Source organism: Podarcis tiliguerta, assembly GCF_965153285.1.
Source record: "Podarcis tiliguerta genome assembly, chromosome: 5".
NCBI lineage: Eukaryota > Metazoa > Chordata > Lepidosauria > Squamata > Lacertidae > Podarcis > Podarcis tiliguerta.
This window is the reverse complement of record NC_139538.1, coordinates 60,479,014-60,503,893: the sequence shown is the minus strand read 5'-3', so window position 1 is coordinate 60,503,893 and position 24,880 is coordinate 60,479,014. Positions and strand designations below refer to the sequence as shown.

The 24,880-nt window shown below is 40.0% G+C and overlaps 1 protein-coding gene across 9 annotated transcripts in view; it reads right to left on the bottom strand.

The window, feature by feature from the left end:
• Positions 1–24,880, bottom strand: part of KNDC1 (kinase non-catalytic C-lobe domain containing 1) — a 70,680-nt gene that overhangs the window by 9,867 nt on the left and 35,933 nt on the right. For 8 of the 9 annotated variants that reach the window (XR_014512057.1, XR_014512058.1, XM_083443465.1 and 5 more), the window contains 17 exons: positions 23,819–23,933; positions 22,925–22,996; positions 22,780–22,841; positions 19,944–20,102; positions 19,510–19,587; positions 17,586–17,667; positions 17,259–17,421; positions 14,532–15,430; positions 13,009–13,153; positions 11,302–11,387; positions 6,936–7,294; positions 3,570–3,663; positions 3,376–3,473; positions 2,295–2,518; positions 1,278–1,391; positions 737–884; positions 319–510 (listed from right to left, as the gene is read on the bottom strand). Coding sequence is in view for 7 of the 9 variants with exons in the window: in XM_083443465.1 (XP_083299591.1) it covers positions 319–510; positions 737–884; positions 1,278–1,391; positions 2,295–2,518; positions 3,376–3,473; positions 3,570–3,663; positions 6,936–7,294; positions 11,302–11,387; positions 13,009–13,153; positions 14,532–15,430; positions 17,259–17,421; positions 17,586–17,667; positions 19,510–19,587; positions 19,944–20,102; positions 22,780–22,841; positions 22,925–22,996; positions 23,819–23,933 (3,090 nt within the window). In the remaining 2 variants the exon portion in view is untranslated. The remainder of the gene's footprint in view (positions 1–318; positions 511–736; positions 885–1,277; positions 1,392–2,294; positions 2,519–3,375; positions 3,474–3,569; positions 3,664–6,935; positions 7,295–11,301; positions 11,388–13,008; positions 13,154–14,531; positions 15,431–17,258; positions 17,422–17,585; positions 17,668–19,509; positions 19,588–19,943; positions 20,103–22,779; positions 22,842–22,924; positions 22,997–23,818; positions 23,934–24,880) is intronic. The other variant, XM_083443466.1, reaches the window with a different exon arrangement.

Genomic DNA, 24,880 nt, shown 5'->3' with positions numbered 1-24,880 from the left:
TCTCTCTCTCTTGAGCTGATTATTTTCCATACTAGTAATCTTTTAAGGAAGCATGATGGGGACAGATGCTGTAGGGGAGAAGAGGGGTGAAATTCCATTGTGCAAGCGGAAGTCTGATACACTACCAGAACAGCAGCCCAGGAACGACCTATTATCTGGCGTGTCTCAATCTAGGCTGTGAATGTAACTCTCAGGCTCTGTAATATGTTTATTGTATTGCTTTGGGGAAAACTTGTAATAAGAACTAAACAGACAGACAGACAGAAGAGCACATGCCAGGTGCTGCTGTCCGTAGAGCAAGTTAAAGAATCCTCGTACCTTTTGCAAAACATCTTTTGAGCTCTTTTTGCAATGAAAGTGTAAAGGTTTTATTTCACTGGTCTCCTCCTCCTCCTCTTCTTCTTCCCATTTTTCTGTCTGGTAGTATTCAGAAACATTGCTTTGCTTCCTGCTAGTAATGCTTCCCAGTAGTGACAGCAACCATTCGCCATAGCCATTGAGTGGACCTACCTACAAAGAGGGCATTATTAGAGTCTTCTTCAGATTATAACGGCCTTAATATCTCCAAAATAAACCCTGCTTTACTAGAGTGATTTAGGAAACAAAACTCATGGATCCCCAAGGCATGTTATTTCCTCTCAGTTCAATTATATCGTATAACATTGATGCAATTTTGCATGTGATGACTTACTTAGATGACATCCACCTTAAATTTTCTGTAAATATAGTGAATTACCTTAGACATGATAACACCTTTTAGTGTACTCATAAAATCAGGATTTACTGCAAAGTCTACAGCATAGCAGTCTTTAATCCAGGTCTGCAGAATGGCGAAGCTACGATGGCATATTTTGCTAAGCAACGAACAAGATTCCAGGCTTGAACTAAAAACAACAGAAAGTTGGTGAATAAATTGACATTTGAATATTCCACCAATTATAATTATGTACTTGAAAGGATTATGTGTCTCAGTTTATCTCTTCCAGAACACAAACAAGAAGTGTAGCTTCCTTTTTTGTAGCTTAAAAAGAAAGGAAAGCTATTGAAATAAGAATGTATTTGTTGGACAAAACACTCAGCCAAGAAGAGGACTCTGTCTTTAATTTGCAGTTGTATCTTGTAAGAAATTTAATAAATCCCATCTAACTTAAATGAATGCTTTTAGTTTCAAAATAAAGCGATCATTCACAATTTCAAAGGAACAAGGAAAGACTACCGATACATCTATGCTAGTAAACTGGAATGTATCAAGAGTTCAGCTTTATTTCAACACTTACTTGGGTAATGTGATTCTGATTCTATCAAGAAGAAATTGAAAAAATTCTTCTTGGGAGCAGAAGTAACGAAAGGTGAAGAGGAATTGCTGTACATAGCCTTCTAAAAATGCATTTCTGCAGAGTACAAGAAAAAATCAATATTGTAAGCTCAAGCGTGCTTTCTTAGAATCAAGTACAGAGAAAGATTGAAAAGTGAAAGGAAGAGATTCAATTAATGTCACTTGAATTCCCACAATCTCTATTTTCTTTTAAAACAGATCCTTTGTTTTTAGAAATTCCATGTTCAAAAAATTAATCACATTAAAGCACAATCCTACATTTTCAGGAGCTGCAATGAGGAATAGATAATCCTGAGTGATATCCAACTAAGTAATATAGTAGTCTCACTGAAATGATTTATCAAACCCTCTTATGTAAACAGGTCTATTGTGATTAAACCCCCTTATTTCAATGGGTCTATGACTAACATTGGAAATACCCTATTTCCAGTCCATGTGAATTTTAAATGTGTTCACTTCTTAAGTCTGTTCTGTCCCATTCCAACATTAATCTGTGATTTCAAAAAATATGCAGAAATAATTTGTACTTAAATACGTGTTTTATCCCAATGTGTTCATTTCTAAATGTTGATCTGGAATGCTCAATATAATCCAGAAAACGAGAATCCAGAAAAATAAGAGCTACCTTTGCCTTTCCCAACCACGACATGATAAAATAAATTTAACTCTAAACTATAGGACCCCCCCTTGCTCCAATACTTAAAATGAGAAACAGACCATCCTGCTCTCCATTGCCTAAACTTTGAAAAGAATTGTCGAAAGGAGTTGTGTTAACCTGGGAGTGATTCCTTAACTTCTTTCTCACCTCACTTTTGCAAAGCAGTGAGAGAGACACTTTCCTTTCAATCTTGCAGCATAAAATGCATGGAGATTGATAACAGAATTGCACCTTCATTTCAATAGGGAGGGGGGGTGAGAACAGACATCACCTTTTGTGAGACTGCAGAACAGGCTGTACCTGGAATAGAGATATGCCATCAGCCCAAGTGGTGTTCCAGCTTGTAGATTTCTTGGCTGACTTTGATTGTCATTACACGGGGCTCTGTACTGGGTTTTATTTATATTATAGAAGAGGAGCATGCAGTCCAAGGAGCTAACGATGCCCAGAGCTTCACTGCTTGCCATGTTAACAACTGCAAGAAGGTTGCATGCCTCAACTCCCCATTTCTCTATAGACATAATCTGCAGCAGAAGGAGACAAGGCAGACAAAATGGTACAAAGTTATTCCAGTGATGGGGAGGAGAAGGGAAGGGACACAAAGGCACTACTAACGGGGCCATTTTTAGCATATGCCCCGCCGGGATGCACAGATCTGCCCAGCGCCCCCAAATGTTAGTTTAGCCGCCCCCAAATTAACTTCTATTGAGTAGGGAAGCCAAAGTTATTGAGCTCTTCTTGGGAGGGAAAACCGCTCACCTGTAACAACAACACAGCAGGAAAAAAACTGCTTTTGTTTTCTGACTCGGGAATATTTGTCGCTACAGAGTAACAGAGCGACGGAGGAGGGAGGCAGGGACTTTCACTCCATTGCTTTTCACTGCTGCCAATCGAGAGGGACTGGCATACAGTAGATATACATTTGACGCCCCACAGAATTCGGCGCCCGGGTGCCCCGCACCCCTTGCACCCCCAGGTAAAGACGGCCCTGACTACTAATTTGCACATCACTGGGCATGCAAAAGCTGGACATGCATATCCTCACCGCCCACCCAGGAGGTTCTTTCAACTCAAATGCTAGAGAAGGAACTGCACTAGCTCAAAGTCCACCACCCTGATTGTGACGCTGGCCAGCCAGATGCCTCTACGGAAGCTGGACATTCTTGCGTGACCAATAAACAGGTCCGAGAACTGGTGGGAAACTATGGGGATCAAAGGGAGCCACTTCTACACATTAAAATAGCAATGCTACTTTGGGCTCTCATACTTCATTCCTCCAGAACTGAAGTGTGGCGTGTAGGGAAAAAATCTACTTCCTGATGCACTGATTTGGAAACAGTAGATACCAATTTCTAATTCAAAAAGAAAGCCAAAGAATTACCTGCAGGTACTTCTTTACCAGGTCAAGAAACTGCACCTTTGATTTCATTTCTTCCAGCTGTCCCTTCAGTTTGGGCAACACTGTTTTCACTTCACCACCTCAAGATTTAAAAAGTGCAGTAAGGGCCACTTTGCATCAGCACAGATGCACAATTACTGTAACAAAGCTCTTAAAATTACAAACTACAGATATACCTTTGCTTCTTCTCTCCTTATGCAACAACCTCCGGTAGAATTTTATACTCTTCCTATAATTCTTTGTCTCCATCATTATCAGCTGCTCAAGTTCCTGGTGTGAAGGACGGAGGGAAGTGAAAGTATAGTAAGTATAATGATGTAGTAGTTTTACTTCTGATAAGCAGAAGCTGGTTGCAAATAAGAATCAACCAACAATAACACCTAGCATTGCCCCTAACAGTTAATATGCATTAAAGTTAAAGCTAAACATTATCACATTTTAACTGTCTGTTAACAATTCTAACAGCTAGCCATATGGGTCTGGTTCAGAAGTCTAAATTTTGTTGCAATTAAACAATGGTTTATCAGACCCGGAACTGAATTGTGTTCCTATATGCCATTTCTTCTCTGCAACATCCGATTATAACTGTGGTTTAAGGGCTCACTCCAATCCAGGATATGGAGGGTCTCTTGATTCGGAATGAGCCCTTAAACATTCTACATGCTTGGCTATCACAAGCATAGCTGTCAATGTTCCCCTTTTTTTAAGGGAACTCCCTTATTCCGAATAGGATTCCTCGCAAGAAAAGGGAAAAGTTGACAGGTATGATCACAAGAAACTGTAGTTTAAATAGAGCAGGATATCCTCAACAAGGCCAGGCATACAAAGGAAGGAGGGAAAAGCAGAAAGCATGGTTTGCTCCCAATCTGCTAAACTCCAGTTAATTGGAAATGAAATTATCTCTGAACGGGGTCATAGTATTGGAATAATAGGTACTTAAACTCATTTGAGCACATAAATTGCACTTAAATGCCTTTAAAATTATTGATGAACATAATTATTTTCATTAATATTATATGCACATCATATAACCCTTTTCTTTCTTTCTTTCCAGGAATACTGACAAGTCTATAGTCTGTTTTAAATGGAATGTTCAATGCCAGCTGAAGTAGATGTCAACGAACAGTGCAAAAAATCAGGATGAAAGAAACAAAGTATTTATAAAAATATCTAGGGACAATCAAGACTAGTCATGTGTCCCAAAACAAGTCAATGTCATGTAGGAAATAAAGACGTTGCTCTGTTTGCTTTCATTAAAAGATTTATATTCCACAATTCTATCATGAGATACCAAAGGTAGCTTTTCCCAGTTCTGCAAGGGAGATCTGTATGCTAATATGGTTGTATATCATTATGTGAATCCTTTCTTCGTGCATCTGATGTAGACCAGGGTATATTCAGGGTGGCAAACTGAAGGCAAACTGTTTCCGCCGAGCAAACAGTTCTTAAAGGAAAGAGTAAGTGAAAACAACAATAATTCAGATTCTTCCATGAGTTTCAAAAACAGCTTTTCAAGTGGTAGGCAAGAATCCTATTAAAGAAGAATTACACAGAAGTCCTGGTGCATTTCCGTCTGGAGGGTGGCCTTAGCATGCGAGTGAAAACAAGCTGTATGACTGACACACCTGCAGTTATGCAATAAAGCCTGGTGTTTTAATTATTTCCATTGGAAACAATTATCAACAAAGCACAGTAGTTAATTCTAGAATGAATGACTTCTTAAATCAAATAAGCGTGGTCTGATTAGGGCTGTTTACCTTAAATAGCAGCGGCATTGCCTTATAGCATTCTAGGTGAATGTGGGTGTTTGTAAACTGAAAAGCATTTTGTGAAATAAAAGAAATGGGAATACAGCCAACAAACTCAAAGACAAACCAGTTCTCTTTCTGGTTTGGAAAAAGAAATCATTAGGTTTAACTCAACATAAGCTTTTGATCTGTTAAAGTAAGGACCATCTTCCATTGCTCTCCCTGAAGCTAAAGATGCCTGAAGGCTAAAATTTCTTTGATAAGAACACAAGGTGATGTGTGAACTAATACAGTGGCTCTTGAGAACAGCCTTTGCATTTAAGCACATATTAAAGATCAAAGGTCAACATTCTTCGATTCAAAACATGTCCTCACAAAAATGATGTCTCTGCTAAATACTTGACCTACTATGTAGACAGAGGATTATACATCAAGAGTGTGCTAGATTTCTGTGAGCTTGATCGCTGAAATTGTAATGCTCACTGTAAGACTATACAAAACCCTTGATATTAGCTGGTAGTGAAAGCCTAGTAAACCATTTGGAGTACAGAAGAGACGGCATTAAAAAACAACAACCCCAGAGTTTTTTTATGGCACCTTAAAGACGAATACATTTATTACAGCATAAGCTGCTGCAAACTCAAGCCCACTTTGTCAGATGTGTGAAGTGAAATCTTATTTGGCAGATAGAAAAAGGAGCAAACTGTAAAGTTGAATGGCAACTCAACCAATGAACCCCAGCAGCAGCAGCTCTCCACAAAAGGGCTCCCCCCTCTCCTTCCCTGGGGCCTGAGATTGGTCCCCAGTACAATCTGTAAGGGGAGGGGACAGGGGATTGCTCAGCCTGGCAAGCTAATATGCTTGTGTGGATGGAATGTCTGTAACAGTGTGACATTAAATTCCACTCGTAGTCTTTAAGGTCTTGCAATACGCTGCTGTTTTCTCTGCAAGGGGCTAACATGACTGGAAGTATTTCCAAAACGTTTCCATTTCTCTTGCGAACAAATGTCTCAACTTTCATAATCAGGTAGAATAATTTAAGGCACAGCTTCGCAATTCTCCATGACTCCCCTTCATGCCCATTAAACATGAAGCCCAAGGAAGGTCCCTACCCCAACATTGCTCATGATACTGTCCAGATTACACAAACCTACACTGGTACTTATATGTACTGCAAATGAATATTGGAATAGTGTGGACAATAGTAACTAGAGTAACCCATCTTGCACGGACTGGAGCAAATAGGTTTTAAAGCATATCCAATGCTTTTAAATCACCCATGTGAATGCACCTTGCAGAAAGCATAAGTAATGCACTAGTTTACCTCTGGAAGCCTGCTTTTCATGCTCTATAAAGGTAAAGGTACCCCTGCCCGTACGGGCCAGTCTTGACAGACTCTAGGGTTGTGCGCCCATCTCACTCAAGAGGCCGGGGGCCAGTGCTGTCCGGAGACACTTCCGGGTCACGTGGCCAGCGTGACATCGCTGCTCTGGCGAGCCAGAGCCGCACACGGAAACGCCGTTTACCTTCCCGCTAGTAAGCGGTCCCTATTTATCTACTTGCACTTTGATGTGCTTTCGAACTGCTAGGTTGGCAGGCGCTGGGACCGAACAACGGGCGCGCACCCCGCCGCGGGGATTCGAACCGCCAACCTTTTGATCGGCAAGCCCTAGGCACTGAGGCTTTTACCCACAGCGCCACCCGCGTCCCTTTTTCATGCTCTATATTACACCTTAAAACAACAAAAAAAGTGTCCCTGATTTTTCATCCATTCTTGAAAATCAGGATACCTACCGCTTTTTTCGCATCTATGTCTTGTGCGTCATTTACTTTCCGCTTTCCAAGTTTTCTTACGTAGTGATGTACTTCCAAACTAAAACATTCCGAACCATAGAATGCAGTGCTCCAACCAGGACAAAATCCACACAGTTCAGATAAGCAGGGAGCTTTGGTGCAAACATTTTCCTCCAACTTTAACAGATCGTGCTCTTGTTCTTGGTTCTCTGCTGGCAAGTCTGCACGGAGATAACATTCATTGGCTTGCAAAATTTCTCCACCATTCTTTTGTATTCCATCTGCAATTTCCTGTGATTCGGCTTCCTTTTCAGAATTATCTTGTGGGAGGTCATCTGCATCTATGCCGGCAATAGAAACTGCAGTTGTGTGAAAACATGTTCATCACATTTCTTTCATCACACTGGCAATGGTCACAAGCCAACTGGCATACAAAACACACACACACACACACATTATGTGTAGCAGCTGTGGGAATGTTCAGGGGGACAGGAGAGCATATGTTGTTTATTAATATCGTTCCTAACTTGCATTAGCAAGTTTCTTTACTTAGCAGAGTGCATTCTCCTTTTCACAGCAGAAAACTAGTTGCAAAGTCATGTGAGTTTCTTAAGACAATACGCAATTCAATCTGGCTCGTCCAGATTGAAATGTGTTCTAATGTTTTCCTGGTAAGACCACTTGAATCCCTCCTAAAAGAATAAAGACACCGCAGTCTTATTCATAAGCAATAAAAAGAAAGTTTACTCACAATCGGGCAGAGCACAGTGTGATCCCTGAAGGCAGGTTTAAGGCTTCAAGTTACAAACTTATACTAACAAGTTTATCCCATAAGGAAGATGACCTGGGGGACTGCTTGGCTGGCAGCCAGCAGTTCATTCCAGGAAGTTTGCAGGATGAAAAGAAGATGGAAAAGAGAGAGAGTGGCAGCATGCCTTGTCCTTGACCTATCTGGAAAGGTCACGCCCACCCACATGCAAGGAAGGATGCTCCAGGTCAGGAGGAACAGGAAGTTTCGACTGGCTGGACCAAACATTCCTTTGCATGTCCACTATAGCAAAACAAGGAATGTTGTACTTGACTGCTCTCAGTGGATTACATCCCACAGCAGAAACCTTAAAATGTCTTCATGGCCAGGAACCCACATGGCCTCTTCACACAGAAGCACAGCCACTGCAAATTTTCTGCAAGGTGGGGCTCTATTGCACATGCCCACACTGCATGCGAGGACACCATGTAGGGCCTTGACTGAACTGTACAAAGGTTAAAAAAATGATTTATCCCATTGCAGTTTAACACTGCCCTACTTTCTTAGCTTTTTGAGGAGGATGCAAAACTCCTCTCCCAGTAAGCCTATGGGCATTTACAGTAGCAGAGTGTGGCCTTATGTTCCTCCTGCTGTAGATTATATAGAAATATTACAATCAACGAGTATTCATGATATTTTCATTTTAACTGTGTTATTATTTTTTGTTGAAAGTCATCTTAAGTAATGAAGGGGCAGTGCACAAATGCTTAAAAGAAAGAAATGTAAACAAAGTATGCTACTCAACCAGAATGATTACAGGATGGATATATTGTCCAGCCTTTCGAATGCAATCTTAGAGGTGAAATGCGGTTTCCAATACACATTTCTGATTGAGAATATGGATTAGTATGGCATCACAACTGCTTTGGAATAGCAGTGAGTAAAAGGGAGTAAATCTTTGCTGCATCTTCACATGTGGGTCTCCTGACCTATTTCTACATTAAAATTTAAAAAAATCAGCACGAAAATTCATCTTTCAAATAAGTATTTTTTTCAAAAATCTGCATTTCTAAACAAATTTTGCTTTAAAAAAAGCATTATTAGTTGCTGTTTTTTAAGCTGCATTTTGAACCAAAAGTAGAAACTATGAACATTTGGAAAATGCAAACTGAGGTGGAATCTGGGGTGGGAATCCTACTATTATGACTCAAGGAACATTTCTGCCATGGCACTGCCCAGTGCACGAGCACTCAACTACTATCTTCCCTGAACACAACTGGACAGTGTACCCAAAAATAGCACAGAAACAAGAATTCTGCATAGACTCCACAGCCTCACGCACAGTTAGGTTTTTATATGGAGTACTTCTGTCACTGTGCCCAAATTGAGGTAATCAGCTAAGAGCATGATTTACCACACAACCTCTCCCATGCAGGGTGTGGTGTCATCCACAGCCTCAGAAACAATACTGACATCATAATTAAAGATGCTGACAAAGGAGATGCCGTCATCACTATCAACAAATTAGGACTATAAAAGAAGGCGAGACGCAACTTTCCAATACCATTCTTCTACAGTTCGCTATTTTTAGCTCTCATTAAGAAAGTACAGTTGGTACTAATCTGGATGGTAGATTTCGGAGGAGTCATTGGGCTATCAGGTTGATCTTAGGATATGCCTTGATGATGAAGCAGGAAAAGAAAACTCTTCCAGGAAGTGATTAGCTGCCGATCAGTTTTACAGACCCTCCAAGATCGACAGTCAATGGAGTCAACACAATAAGGGTAAGTAAAATAACAGAAAACTCGCGTCCCAGTAAGGGTGGTGTGGGGGACTTGTGAACAGTCCAACACAAACTTATAGACCATTGCAGTCCCCACTATGACGAAGTCCTAATAGCCCAGTGAACCCTCCTAAATCTACTGTTCAGGTAAGTACCAACTGTACTATTTCAGGAGGGTGTTGGTGTTGCTGAATTATTGGGTTGGGATGTACCACACAGCAAACCTAATTAGGGTGGATCCCAGCTGCAATGGAGAGTAGTAAGGCAGAAGGACTTGGTGCAAGACCATACAGCCAAAAGCAGCCTCTGCTCCATCTTATGACTTCCCCTTGTGAATGTAGCTAGGGACAGCCAACTGGCTGCCCAACAGATATCAATCAAAGGGGTGTTAGCAAAGAAAACTGCCAAAGTGGCTGCCACTCTAGTAGGATGAGCTGTAATAGAAGATGGTTGGAGAAGCTTCAAAGCTCCATATTCCACCACAATACAAGCTTTAAGCCATCTAGATAAGGTGGAGGAGCTAACCATTTTGCCCAAGGAAGTGAGGTGAAAGGAAATAAATAAGGAATCCTACACGTTAGTCTACACACTTTAGTCCTTGAAGAAGAAGAAGAAGAGGAGTTTGGATTTGATATCCCGCCTTTCACTCCCTTTAAGGAGTCTCAAAGTGGCTAACATTCTCCTTCCCTTCCTCCCCCACAACAAACACTCTGTGAGGTGAGTGGGGCTGAGAGACTTCAAAGAAGTGTGACTGGCCCAAGGTCACCCAGCAGCTGCATGTGGAGGAGCGGGGACGCGAACCCGGTTCCCCAGATTACGAGACTACCGCTCTTAACCACTACACCACACTGGCTCTCCTTGGATGTGAGGTATCCTTGGGTGCACACCTCACATCTAATGCGTCCCAGGCCTTTTCCAATGGGTGAGCAGGGCTGGGACAAAACGTAGGGGAAACCAACTCTTGCTGAACTTGGAATCTCAACAGAACTTTGGGTAGAAAGGAGGGGATGACCCTGTCCTTGTGGAAAACACATGAATGCTTTGCTACAGATAGGGTCCCCAACACCGACACTCTATGAGTGGAAGGGACAGCTATTAGAAAGAGTTAATTCTCCTGTGCACCTTCCAATGTGATCTGTGCCATCATCTGTCAACATTGCCTTTCTATATAAGACAAACAGGTCAGTCTCTATGTAAAAAATAAATGCACATAAATCTGACGTCATAGACCACAACATTAAAAAGCTGGATGGAGCAGGCAGCATTTTAACCACCATGGACACTCTGAAAGTGAGCATCTTGGAACAAAACAACTTCAAAGAAAGTCTGCAACATAAAACTGCCTAATTAGAATACATCAAGAGGTTCAAATGTGGTCATTTGTGAACTGAACCTAGACAAACTCTTTTTAGCATATTATATATGTTAATTGGTTCAACAATATGTGATATCAACAACTGTTTTGTGAATTATCACTGTGAATTAGGCAATTACCGTTCTGCACTTTTCTGTATATCATTTCCCTCTGACCTCACTGTTTACAATTTCCCCACCCCCTGCCATCCATGTGTATATGTATACTTGTAATTCGGGGTACGTATGGATCTGATGGAGTGGAGTGTAATCCACTGAAGCCTATGCCATAATACATTTGTTAGTCTTTAACATGCCACAAGATGCTTCGTTGCTTTTTGCTGCAAGGAGCCAACATGGCTATCCCACTGGCAATTGAATTAATATCTTCAGCAACTGAATTAATATCTTCTAACACTTTCTGGTCTCATTATCATCATCACAAGCTGTGACCATCATCACAAGCTGTGGTCTTTCCTTACCATTTGTTTCTTCACTGGCGTCCCCAAGATTCTTAGGTTTATTTTGGCTCTGAAATGTGTTGCCATAGTATTTTGTTTCATTCATGCTGTAAATATAGAGATGGGGTGGTGAGATAGTTGATTACACAGAGACATGCAGGAAATATTTGTTAGGGAGAAAAGCTCAAATATGAGGTTCAATGTGCCTGAAACTTCAAAACAATTTCATTCAGCTTTTCTTGTTATGCAGCACAGAACAAAAGTAAAGGAAACAAGACCTAGGAGACCTAAACTAGCACTCCACGTGAAGTGTTTTGGACCAGGCCACAGAGTCTTCTGCAATGTACCATAATGATAAAAACAAAAATTAAACAAAAGTCTGGCAGACATGTCAATGTGCAGAGTTTCCCTAAAACAGAAGGTTTGAAAACCACTCCACTAGTATACAATGGCATTGGACAAGGTACAGTAGTTGTGAAATTTCCTCTGTTCTTTCTTTCGCCCAAAGAAGCATGCAATATAAATTCCAGAGACATTCCTAGATTTCTCCTCAATAGTCAATCCACAACACATTTTCAGTTATGTCTATAAAAGATGTTCTGAACACAGTAATACCTGATAAAAATGTGAAAATACTTCTTTTAGAAACTGTATTAACACCACCCCAACACACACACATTTCTCTCTTTTATACAAAAAGCCATTTTTCGAAACATTGCCAACAGGGAAGAGACACCAGTATATAATTGGTCTTCATTAAGGTCTCCTATGTGTCACATTAGTCATGAGAAACATTAAGCAAAACTAGAAGCATTCATGATATAAACTGTTATGAAATGCCAACCATATGTTTTGAGTCGTCTTCTTTTTCTTTTCACACTCAACAACAAAATTAAGAAGCCAAATATCTTCATTATACTCTTAATGAAGTTTTAAAGTTAGATACACTATAACCAGGCTCTAGAGAACAAACTGCATAGTGTGAACGAGGGATTCCATCTTGATTGCAAGGCAGTTTGCAGTCACAACTTCTGAGTGGTTTATAGCCTGTCATGGGTTTATTCATTTTTACATCAGCACAGTCATGTTTATGTCCATACAGATATACCAGCCAATTCAAGCTCCTGCATAATTCTTAAATGCTAAAATCCTTTCCTTTTTAAAAATGCATTTCCCACTTGGTTAAGTTTCCCTGACTTAATAATTAGATGAAACGTCATGATCCAACCCAGGAATGGGAGTTTAGGAGTCAATGTCAAAAGGCAAGGAAGTTCATAGAATCACAGAACTGTAGAGTTGAAAGGCGCTGCGAGAGTCATCTAGTTCCAACCCCCTGAAATGTAGGAATGTCAACTACATCATCCATGACAGATGGCCAGCCAACATTTGCTTAAAAACCTCCAAGAAAGGAGAGCCCACCCACCACCCCCTGAAGCAGTCTGTTCCACTGTCAGACAGAAAGTTCTTCTTGATTAATTGGAATCGCCTTTCTTGAAACTTCAGTCAGTTGGTTTGAGTCCTACCCTTCAGAGCAGGAGAAACCAAGCTTGGTCCATCCTCCTTGTGACATCTCCTCTCAGTTTCCTCTGTCCCAGGCTAAACATACTCTGTTTCCTCAACCATTAGATCAATGAAGAAGTTCTAGAGAGTTCCAGTGCCTCATTCAGAACTCACGCCAGAGAACAAACGCCAACACATATTCTGACAGATAGCAGAAGAGTCACTTACCTTGCAAATATAACAGTTTTACCATTTGCTGCATCATACAGTTTTGCTAGTAGTTTTTCTTCCCAGAGAAGGTCGCAAAATTTTTCAGAGATTGCATTACAGAAAGTTTTATATTTGAGATCCTTTAAGCTGTAAATATATTTACCTGGTTCAAGACATTTTAAAAAATGTGAATTAAATCGGGACGGGGAAGACAGCAAATCTCTTATGTGGTTATCAATGTTTTGTGAAGCTTTGTTGGGCAAGTTTTAACTGATTTTAATATTGTATTTTTAAATGGTTGCAACCCGCCCTAGGACTCATGGTGAAGAGAAGATAAGAAATTGAATAAATAACATGTTATTGTTCATTTGATCAAGGGAATGTCTAGAGCACTTGAATTTTGATTTAAAATGAAATATGGGGGAACAATACCCCAACTAATTAAGGTATAGGGCTACGTAAACAATCTGTCACTGGGAAAATATAGTTCACCCAAATTAGTATGCTTATTGCAGTGTGAAGTATCACATACGAATGGCTGCACCAATTATCACAGCAACCGACTGGCTACATTACTGATTATGTGACCTATTCTCTCCTGCATGCCTGTAACATTTTGTGAACATATTTTAAGGAGGGAACAAGCTCAAAGACCCATCTCATGGTAAGTGACCCTGGGACCGCTTACCATGTCTCAGCCTAACCTACCTTACAAGGTTGTTGGGATGATAAAATCACGTAACACCTGTATTGAAAGACCTACATTGGCTCCCAGTATGTTTCTGAGCAAAATTCAAAGTGTTGGTGCTGACCTTTAAAGCCCTAAACGGCCTCAGCCCAGTATACCTGAAGGAGCATCTCTACCCCCATCAGTATACCTGAAGGAGCGTCTCCACCACCATCAGTATACCTGAAGGAGCGTCTCCACTGAGGTCCAGCTCCGAGGGCCTTCTGGCAGTTGCCTCACTGCAAGAAGCGAAGTTACAGGGAACCAGGCAGAGGGCCTTCTCGGTAGTGGCACCCACCCTGTGGAATGCCCTCCCATCAAACAACTATCTGATGTTTAGAAGACATCTGAAGGTTTTAATGACTGCTGTTTTAATTTATTTTTAATCTTTTGTTGGAAGCTGCAAAGAGTGGCTAGGGAAACCCAGCCAGATGGGCAGGGTATAAATATCATCATCATCATCATCATCATCATCATCATCTTAAGTTCCTTGAAGGAAGGGCAGGATACAAATGTATATAAATAAAACAAGAGCTTCAAAAACAGACATTCTTATCTAGAATAGGCTTTCCCCTTTACACAGATGAAATCAGATGAAGGAAGAAATCAGAACCACTGGAACTATTCAGGTCATGTTAAAAACAAAAACCACTTTCAATGGCACAGGAGAACTCTTGGGATCTGCACATGCCAACTTTAATTAAAAATAACCATCAAGACCATGCCTTGCACAAAGCCACCAGAATCTCTATTTGAGCATGGTCTAGAATATATTTTTGCATCTATGATGTGATTCCAAGTATTAAATGCCTACCTATGGCCAGAGCTTCAACTGTATTCATCAGATGACTACCAGATGCAAACTCTTCTTGGATAAGATGCACCACTTTCTTCAAGAAATTTTCGTTTATCCCATTATTATGGAGAGAGGTTTCCAGGTTCAGTGAACAAGGAGGACTTGATTCCCCAGAGGCAAGCGACGAGTGATTTGATAAAGGGTCATTATTCCTTGCATCTGTATTGCATTCCTCACAAAACGTTAGGGACAGATTCTTTTCAGGATACCTGGTTTGAGGCTCTTTATTAACTGTAGTTGGGGGTAAACTATTAATCTTCATGTCCAGACATTCACGCCGTGCGTTACTAGTCTTGCAATTCCTCAGATGGTTTGTGGGTGAAGCGCTTTGCAATGTTTTGTCAACATCATAGTTCACTATAGAATCCGAAAGGAGGACGTGTAAACTGGGACAACAACTGTAAGCTGTTTTTGAATGAAGAGGCTTATTCGGTATTTGCTCTGATATAGCAATCTGGACTGGTACGAGGGTTAACACCCTTGTGACTGGGTCCTGCTTCAAAAGGAAATTGTTTATAAAAGCCATACTAGAAGACACAGTGCAGTTAGGATCGCTTGAGGAAGGACACTTCCCTTGAGAAGGACATGAGGCTTCAGAGAATAAGGGTAATTTTGCCATGCCTGAGCTAGCACTGTTTGTTTTTGGCTCCTCTGCGCCAGTCGGAAGTGATGCTTCCAATCCTTGTTTATCCTGCTCCAGAATACCAGATGTAGTAACGCAGACTGCTGGCAAATCAGAGTCCTCATCCATCTTGCTTTCAGAATCAATATTTAAACGTATTGAATTTTTAAAATCCACAGGCACACCACTTTCCATAGTCATTCCACATTGTATCACTGAGGATGCAGCAGTACCTCTGAAAAACAAGATATTTTATGCAAAACAGTTGCAGGAATTTGACACATCACATTGACCCATCCACAATCTGCTGTACTCTTACCTTCCACACCAAAGTCTTCTTAATACAGTCATACCTCATGTTATGTCCACTTCATGTTACGTTCTTTCAGGTTACGTCCCGCGGCGACCCGGAAGTACCGGAAAGGGTTACTTCCGGGTTTTGCCGCTCGCACATGCGCAGAAGTGCAAAATGACGCCATGTGCATGCGCAGAAGTAGCGAATTGCAACCTGAGTGTGCGCAGACATGCCGCTGTGGGTTGCATTCTTTTCATATTGCGAACGGGCCTCCAGAACAGATCCCGTTTGCAACCAGAGGTACCACTAACTGTTTCTGTGTTTCAGTGACAACTCTGAACGTATCTACTCTGAATCCCCTCCCTAGTTCCTGTTTCATCTTTGTTGTTATTTGCCCTATATACGGCTAAGAAAAGACATAATAGAGGTTTGTAGAATTTTAACTTGCATGGAGCAATGTTTCTCTCCCAATATAACAATCAAGCTAATTCAATTAATTTTATTGGTAGTAGGTTTAGAACATATAAAATATTTTTCTCTCTCACAGAATGAATAATATTACAATTAATTACCAAAATGTAATGATGGATACCAGCCTCAATGACTCTTAATAGGTGCATCAATAGCTATTAGGCATGGCAGTTAAGATGAAATGCTACTTTCTTTTTTAATACGGGTGTAAGAGAAAATTGTTTCAAGGTGATATCAACAAGATACATTACTTCTCATACATTAAGCAAAATAAAAATCAGTGTTTGAGTCTGAAGAGTTAGAAACAGCCAAAACAATGAAAGGAGGTTTTTCTTTTGTAGTAGGAATGGCCCACTATAAGAGTACTGGGGGAAGGGTGGAAGTAATAATTCTACTGCAAATAATTCTTAAAATTATACCTGTGGGAGATCTTGCAGTCAAACCTAACAAGGCATGTCTATGCTAGTTAGTAAATGGAGTGGTTAAGGACCACAATACTGTAAATTGCTAGAGAAGACTCAGCTAGGTCATGCTCCCTCATCTTCAGGGAGGGAGGAATAAGGGTTGTTTCCTGTTTCCACACCCCTCCTGCTTGAACCATGTAACTGACCAGAGGCATGAGGCTGGAACTCCCAAGCTCCAGAAACCTATTTTGAAAACCATATTTTGTATTTTTGTACTCAGTAAGTTTTTACCTGTGTTGTTTCTGCTGCAGCACTGACTGATTGCTGTAAGTAAAATATTTAAACTTACTTAAGTTTGTGGTCTTTTCACTGAGAAGGGGGTAGAAGCATGGGGATCACACTGTGAGCATATAATACTGGGATATTTAAAGGTCTAGCACCCTAAATTTCCTGCGCTTTGCATCTGATGTCAAAACTACTGGTGTGGTATTTTTCTTATAAATAAGGCACTGTTTCAATTTATGGCATTAAAATGAAATGAAATTCCTCTTCTGACAAAGTATAGCCTCAAACACACGTTAGCAAAATGGAAATTCCATATGACGGTACCACAGCTTTTGAAAATGCCAAAGATGGACACCTGACTTGCCTCCGTGGGCAATCTGCGTGATTCTTGGTCTGATCTAGTAATCCTTATGCTCTTATTATACTAGAAAAAGCAGGAAATCTACATGGTGCCTTGCTGAAAAATGATGTTCAGAACACCAAACCAAGCCAAAATGGCTTCATCTCTGTCAAAAAGAAGAAAGAATATTAAAACAATACTAAAATCTCATTTTGCATCGCATCAAATACAGCATATTACTTTCTGGACATTACACCAACACACTTACTTTTTAATATCAATGTTTTGATGTAGAATAATAGGCTTGAAATGGGTTGCTGTAGAAGTGAAAGCACTTGGCAATATGGTACTTTCTCTGTTCAAAGAAGGCTGGCAGGGGACTGGTCCTTTCACTGCTATCAGTTTGCTTTCATTGCTCATAGGTAAAAATCCTGAATATGCAACAAGGTGAAGACAAAGTCAAAAGTATGCATTTAGCATAAAGTCAGGATGTACAATTGCTTACATAAGAAAAATATTTCCAACATGACTGGACACATTACCTAATGGCGTCTTCCCAAAATAAAAATGCAGGAATGCCTACAGGTGTACTCACCTAAGTTTTCATTCACTGAACTTCTCTCACTTTGTAAATCAAAAGGCATGCTATCATTAAAAGAATCTGCTTCCTTGAAAGCCTACCAGCCAAAGAGTAAAAAACAAAAAACACAAATGCATTATAAATTGTCTTTTAAAGCACACAGTGATAAAGACAAACATTTATTTGCTCAAGCTTTCTTCTGCTGTTTCCTGAGGGCTCAACACACTTAATACTTCCAATTTCAAAGGAGTCAACAGAATAAAAGCATAGAGCAAAGTCCTTGAGCCCAATGTCATTTATATTTCTAGACCAGCCATAATTGTTCCTTCCTATTGTGAAATATTGTTGAAACTTGCTCTGGATTAATAATAGCTACATTTTCTGCACATATTCCCTGGAAGGAGTGCATCACCAGGTTTGAATCCCCCCACTCCCAAAAACAAATGCACCAGAAATAAAAGGACGTGTGGAATGTGGCATTTAATTCCCAAAATGCACTGGGAGGTTGGGGAGAAGTCAAATAAGCAATTGTAGGTCACTAGCACACTTCTTGGTCATTTGAGTCAACTGGCAGACAAAATGGCCGTTGTCAAAGTCCAAGGCTACCCTAAAACCACTGAGGGTACTTATCATATAAAAGGCTAAGCATCTCTTGGTCATATTCCAGCATGCTCCAATTCTGCTGCCATAGCAACAAGCAAGAAAAGCAAAGAGGGAGGGCACCTCTTTCCCACACATTCCTGCCATTTTTGTAGAACAAGTTCTTTAATCAGAGGAGCCACTAGCCTGCTATACCAAACTCTCTTTCTGCTCTAAAAAATACCCTTATCTGAGCCAAGCATAGCGTTATGTGGCTCCTGGGTTTTTAATTAATGGAGCTTGAACACTAGAAGCCAACGCTGACCTCATACAGTTTGACTCATACGGTTTGAAACTGTCAGCTTCCAAAAAGTACAGTATAGATTCCAGCACAATACAAGGCCAGGAAAGACTAGACAGTAGAAAGAGCTTTGAAGGAATGCAGTGCAAGAGCTACTCAGAGGACATAAGCTATTCTCATCCAGGCTTGTTTTAGAAACACATCAAAACAAACACAATTCTGTATTGGTATTATTATAATATTATATTATTTTGAGTCACAATACCAATTGCATTGGGACATTCAGTGCATATTATACCTTCATTATATACAGAGTTGTGTTTGTTTTGATTAGATTCTATTCTTTGTATAGAAGCACAACACAAAACAGAGAAAATGTTAAAATATGACATCATTCCATGTTGATGTGGGAGCAGTGGAAATAATAGTGGAGGGACAGCCAACATAAAGATTTCTAATTGGACATCTGCCACCAAGTCATGCCCCAACAGCACTGGTTTGAAAATTACTAGCTGATGAAACTTTTCCAATTGGGAGGTAGGCCAGTTTGCAGAAGAGCTACTCCCAGTATATAAAGCAGGCAGGATTCTGTAACACATGTAAAGCAGCCCCAGATATTGCAGCAAATTGTACAATGCTGACAGAAATCTTCACTTGTCTTTAATTAAACAAGAGTTCCGTGGACAATGGAGGAGATGTGCTCCAAGATATTTGAGATATGGCACATCTTTAATGGTTTTTGAACAGCCAACACTAGTGCTTCTATGGAGTATTGTTACTGTAGATGTGGTTGTTAGGATTCAGGAGCAGTTTACATAAACATGAGAGAAGGTTTACACATTTACATATGGAGTTAAAAAGAAATCTTAATTACATTGATCTGTTATGTTAATTCTATTTAACCAAGGCATTGGATAATTGATATTAAAAGCTAGTTACAGAACGCAGAAATGGGAGGTGACAGAAGAGTTTCATGGAGCCAAATCTAGTTCTAAGAAGCTTCGTGGTAATTCTCATTTATTTATTTATTTCTGAACACATGAAGGTAAACATTCATACCTGAAAGGCAGATCTGGTTAAACATGCCAGAACCTTCTTGCTACTTATTCTTTGTTCAAGAAGATAGCTATCACATGTCTAGAAAACAGCATTTTGAAGTGTTTAGCATTAGACAGAGGATAGGTGCAAAATTTAGAAATAATTTTGCAAATAATTTTAAATTTAGGAGTATTATTTTATCACAAATAATCTGAAGTTGCTATATTTCAATACTGTTTTTAAACAACAACAGAACGCCACACAGAACGCCACACCTTGGTTCTCAATGGAGCCACTAAGGAATGAAACCGAGTACAGTTATCAACTCCTTAATTTAGAGTTGTTACCAGAAAAAAAAAGAAAGAAGAAATTTATCTTCAGTACCAGAATAATTTGCAGGAATAAAATACATTTTTACAATTTTTGAAAAAAAGAAATTGCTTAATTTAAATCACCTTAATTGCATCTGCCAGAGAAGGCCTGTCTTCTGACTTTCGTCTAGCCATATCCAGAAGAAAATTCTTCAGTTTCCTTGGCAACACTATTTTGTGATCAGGTGGGAAATTATGTTTTGCAGCTCTCCACAAAATTGCAGCAATACAGTAAATACAGACCTGTTGGAAATGGCACAGTGAATAGGCAACCAAGTCACTGGACGACTCCCACTCAGATTGAACCCTGCTCTTAAATACATATACTTAAAGCAGCCAATTTCAGGTCTCCAGCGCAAGGATGGGTATTCACTAAAAGCACAATCTACAAATGGCTGTGCTGACATTCCTGTCGGCATCAGCACAGGCAACTGAGCCAACCCCAGGCATACCTGAGGTCAGGGCACAGCATAGCATAACTATGCACCTTCCTTCATGGTCACCAAAAGCATGCCACAAGCACACGTTGGTCACCACTGAGTTAGTACCACTGAATCGTCAGTTCTGAAAGTAACACAAAAGCAACCTGGAGGGAGAAAGCACTGTTGCAGTTCAAGACTTTGGAGGTATCTAAAATCCGACTAGATGTGCTGTGTAGAACAGACATAACATAGCAAAATAACACAAAGCCTCCAAAAAGAATTAAAGCGTACAAAATTAAATAGAAAGGAAAAGTTTTGTAAAATAGCATAGCTGGAGATGGGGAGAGGGAAAAGAAGAAGCAGAAGAAGAGTTTAGATTTGATATCCCACTTTATCACTCCCCTTCAGGAGTCTCAAAGCGGCTAACATTCTCCTTTCCCTTCCTCCCCCACAACAAACACTCTGTGAGGTGAGTGAGGCTGAGAGACTTCAGAGAGAAGCGTGACTGGCCCAAGGTCACCCAGCAGCTGCATGTGGAGGAGCGGAGTCGAGAACCCGGTTCCCCAGATTACGAGTCCACCACTCTTAACCACTAAACCACACTGGCTCTCAAGAAATAAAAGGGAAGCTTTCTCATTGCAATGTTCACACAACGATAATGCAGACAGCAATCTGCAGCAGCAATGAATGCTCCCTGTCAATGCGCCATATATTGTTTTCAAATATACAGTGGTACTTCTGGTTAAGAACTTAATTCGTTCCGGAGGTCCGTTCTTAACCTGAAACTGTTCTTAACCTGAAGCACCACTTTAGCTAATGGGGCCTCCCGCTGCGTCGCCAGCGTGCGATTTCTGTTCTCATCCTGAGGTAAAGTTATTAACCCAAGGTACTACTTCCAGGATAGCGAAGTCTGTAACCTGAAGCGTTTGTAACCCAAGGTACCACTGTATACAATAGTTCATATTTGGGTGTAGGAGATATTGTACTCAAAGCGCTAGCTTGAGATGAGAAGCTTATGTGCAACAAATGCATATATATATTGCACACAAAACATCTGATCAGCATAGGAAAATGTTCCATTAATGCTTAACCGCCATTAAGATAGTAGAACAGAAGTCAATTTCACCCATGCTCTTGGGGCCAAACTAAACTTCACATTTTGTCACATAGTTTGTGGCTGCAGTGCCTTGATTAAACAAATAGCAGGCACTGGGGGCAAGGGACCCAAATCAGAACCATAGTGTAAGGGCAGGGAAATTAACCCTTTGCCCCACTTTGGTTTCAGGCACCCTCCAGCCAGCTATTGGCAATGGAGGTCCATTAGAGCAACAACAAACTCAAAGGGTTAAAAAAAGCCCATCATCACCACCCATGCCATGGTCTCAGTGCAGCTCCTCTGGCTAGACCATGGGTAGGCAAACTAAGGCCTGGGGGCCGGATCCGGCCCAATCGCCTTCTCAATCCAGCCCATGGACGGTTTTTACATGAGTAGAATGTGTCCTTTTATTTAAAATGCATCTCTGGGTTATTTGTGGGGCACAGGAATTCGTTCATTCCCCCCCCCAAAAAAAAATAGTCCGGCTCCCCACAAGTTCTGAGGGACAGTGGATGGCTACCTGCTGAAAATGTTTGCTGACGCCTGAGCTAGACGCTGACTATTAACAAAAATGAATTGAGAAATACCACACTACATAACAAACATTAAGCCTAGTTGGTCTTTATATTCTCCAAATGCAATTACTCTAAAATTAACCAGAACAACATATTGTGCTACCACTTGGCGTTTTTTCAAAACATCCACAAAATGATGTTAATTTGAAATATTTTTTAAGTGTAAAAACTTTACTTTGCACTATTGTTTACAAATCTTGAGTACAGTGCCACAACTTTCACTTTCAGTTTTGAGTTTGCCTCAAGCTACAATAAATGAAGTCTAATGTCACAGCCAAACTTGTACTGCTTGAACTAGAAGCTAGAAAGCAGATGTGGCATTATTATAATTAATATTTTTTTGAAAGAGTAAAACAGGAGCAGAATCCCCAATCCAAATTAGGACCATAATGGAACAAAAAGTTAAACTGCCCCTTACACACACATACACACAGAGAGAGATTCTAATCCAGAGTGGAAGTCCCTCGCAGCAACTAATTACTTTTTAAAAATATTAGTAATTGTGTGAATAATGTCAAGTCAGTTCTGATACTTAAGAAAAGGGGAGGGGGAGGGGAAGACTCTTAAATACCTTTTTAGTTGCATTAAATATTCTAGTGACTAAAGTATTGGCTAAGCAAAAAGGTTTGCCTAATTTTTTAAAAAAAGCTTAAGATAGTACTCGAAGGTGCCACGGGAAACTACTGTGTAAATATAGTATAAGATGGCGCTATCTTGGTATCACAAGCATCTATGTAAACCAGAAAATGTGCCCATTGTTTTCTTTAAAGATGTTCTTCTATTTAACTTTTAAAGGAAACAGCCATATTTGTAACATGTCACAATACCTTTTCAGTAACATAATCCTCTTCCTCTGTCTCAGGAGCCAAATAAAACATATCATATGAGCCTAAAGTATTAAAAAAATATCTATTTTAATATTGGTGACAAAAATAAATAGAAATTCATAAAATTAGCAGCATGCTAAATTACCTTCACTTTCAGGTGGAACAAACTGAACACTTCCATCACTGTTAATCAAGACAGAGTCTAAACACAAGTATGCTGAAAAACAGGTATTTTAAATATTAGAACTGCTGAGAAAATAACAAAATCTTGCTTTCATAAACTCATTTGTGGGACTGTATATATTCTAAAATAAATTATACTTGAGTCATTCAGAGATTTGTGCTACAGGGATTGTTCAGACAAAAGCAAAACAAAATATAGCAGCAATTAGGTATATCTAAACATTGTGGGCCCCGCAGAATCACAAAAGATGAAAAAGAGTCTTAATTTATAGCAAGGACTTTGTAATATCATAATGCAGTACATAATATTCTGACATAATAATGGAAGAAAGTTTGTTTTTTTTAAAAAAAACCCTTTCCCCAAAAATGAATGCTCTCCAAGACATCTTCCCTTGTAGAACAAAATCTGCCTATTTTGACTTCCTCCCTAACAAAGAGACCCATGAGTAGTAACAAATTTCCACTTGGAGATCTCTGCTTCTCAAGTTCAGGTGGGATGGGATACCCTACATACTTCTATCCTTACAACAGATGATGAGCCAGGTGGCTGTTTCAATAAACTCTTAAGGATGGGAAGCAGGCACCAGGGTTTTTCCAACAGCCGTTGCTCCCTGTCTGACTGCCCAGTGGTATCACAACCATCAGAAGATAGCCTTCTCCTCAGCTGCCCCCACCTCTTGGCATGTCACATAGCACTGGCCATAATTTATAAACCATAGATCAATGTGTACCTCCCAAATGCCAATCCACCTTTCTCCTCACCAGGGCCCAGACACCTGTTTGCAGAAAGACGTGCCCTTAATGTCAAGATAATAAAATATATTAGTGTAAAAAGAAGAGATTAAGGAAGACCTACCTGGATAAATTGTATAGGTTTCTATAGCAAGCAAGATTTCATGGCATAAAGCCCAGAGCTCATAGTCTTTCAGTGGTTTGTCATACTGTGTTAAGAGACGTTTCAGAAAAACAGACTGAAAACAAAATATTAAGGACAGTTAAGAGACAAAAAGCATTTCTGAAGCCAAATTCACTGATTCAGTATCATAGTTTTATTCCTTTTCCACTGGCATACGAAGGGAAGTTTCCCCGACAGACAAAAATGAAATCATTAGATATATACAAAGAACCAGGAGAAACTTAAACATGTAACTGGTTCCACTGTAGAGCTTTCCAACTATTAGAGTGTTTAGGGAAAGTAGGGGAAATGTCTGACCATTTGCACAATGATTGGGACCTCTATTGATTAGCAAATGCTACCTAATGTATCCTGTTTAACCTCTCCAAATCTAGCAGCATTTCAAGAAGGTCTCAACTTTCGAAATAGGATTCAATTGAAATTAAACTTTGTAAAAGACAACAGAAGAGGAGAATAGGCTATTTTTGTCCTTAATAAAACTCCAGTCTATTCTTTGCAACATGTCAGAACCTCTTCAGCTATATCTGTCATCTCTAACCTGCCTGCTCTAAAACTTGATCTACCTTGGCAGCTGTGCTTTGTACATCTTACTTTAAAAGCTTCATCACTACTTAGAGCTCTCCTGTGAAACAAGCAAAAATGATATGGAAAGATAAGTATTTTGTGGCAAGCCTTTTATTCCCAGAATATAAGAAACATTGCTAGCGAAGTTAGCAGGATATTAACTTACTGCTCCAACAAAAAGATTGGTATTACTTATATATTTCACAGAAACAGGTTGATAGCACCGAGAGCCAAACTACAAAGTCAGCAATCTCGCATGGTGTTTTCTCTTGCTGGATTCTTAAGATGTCAAGACTGTAAGAGCTCTAGCTTTAACTGCTGCCATATGACAAAAAAAAACCCTATATTTATAAAACCAACATGCCAAGCAGAAGGCCTTACCTTTTCCCTGACCTGCTCAATTTTTAATATTCCCTTTTCTTTATACAAAAGGCAGCA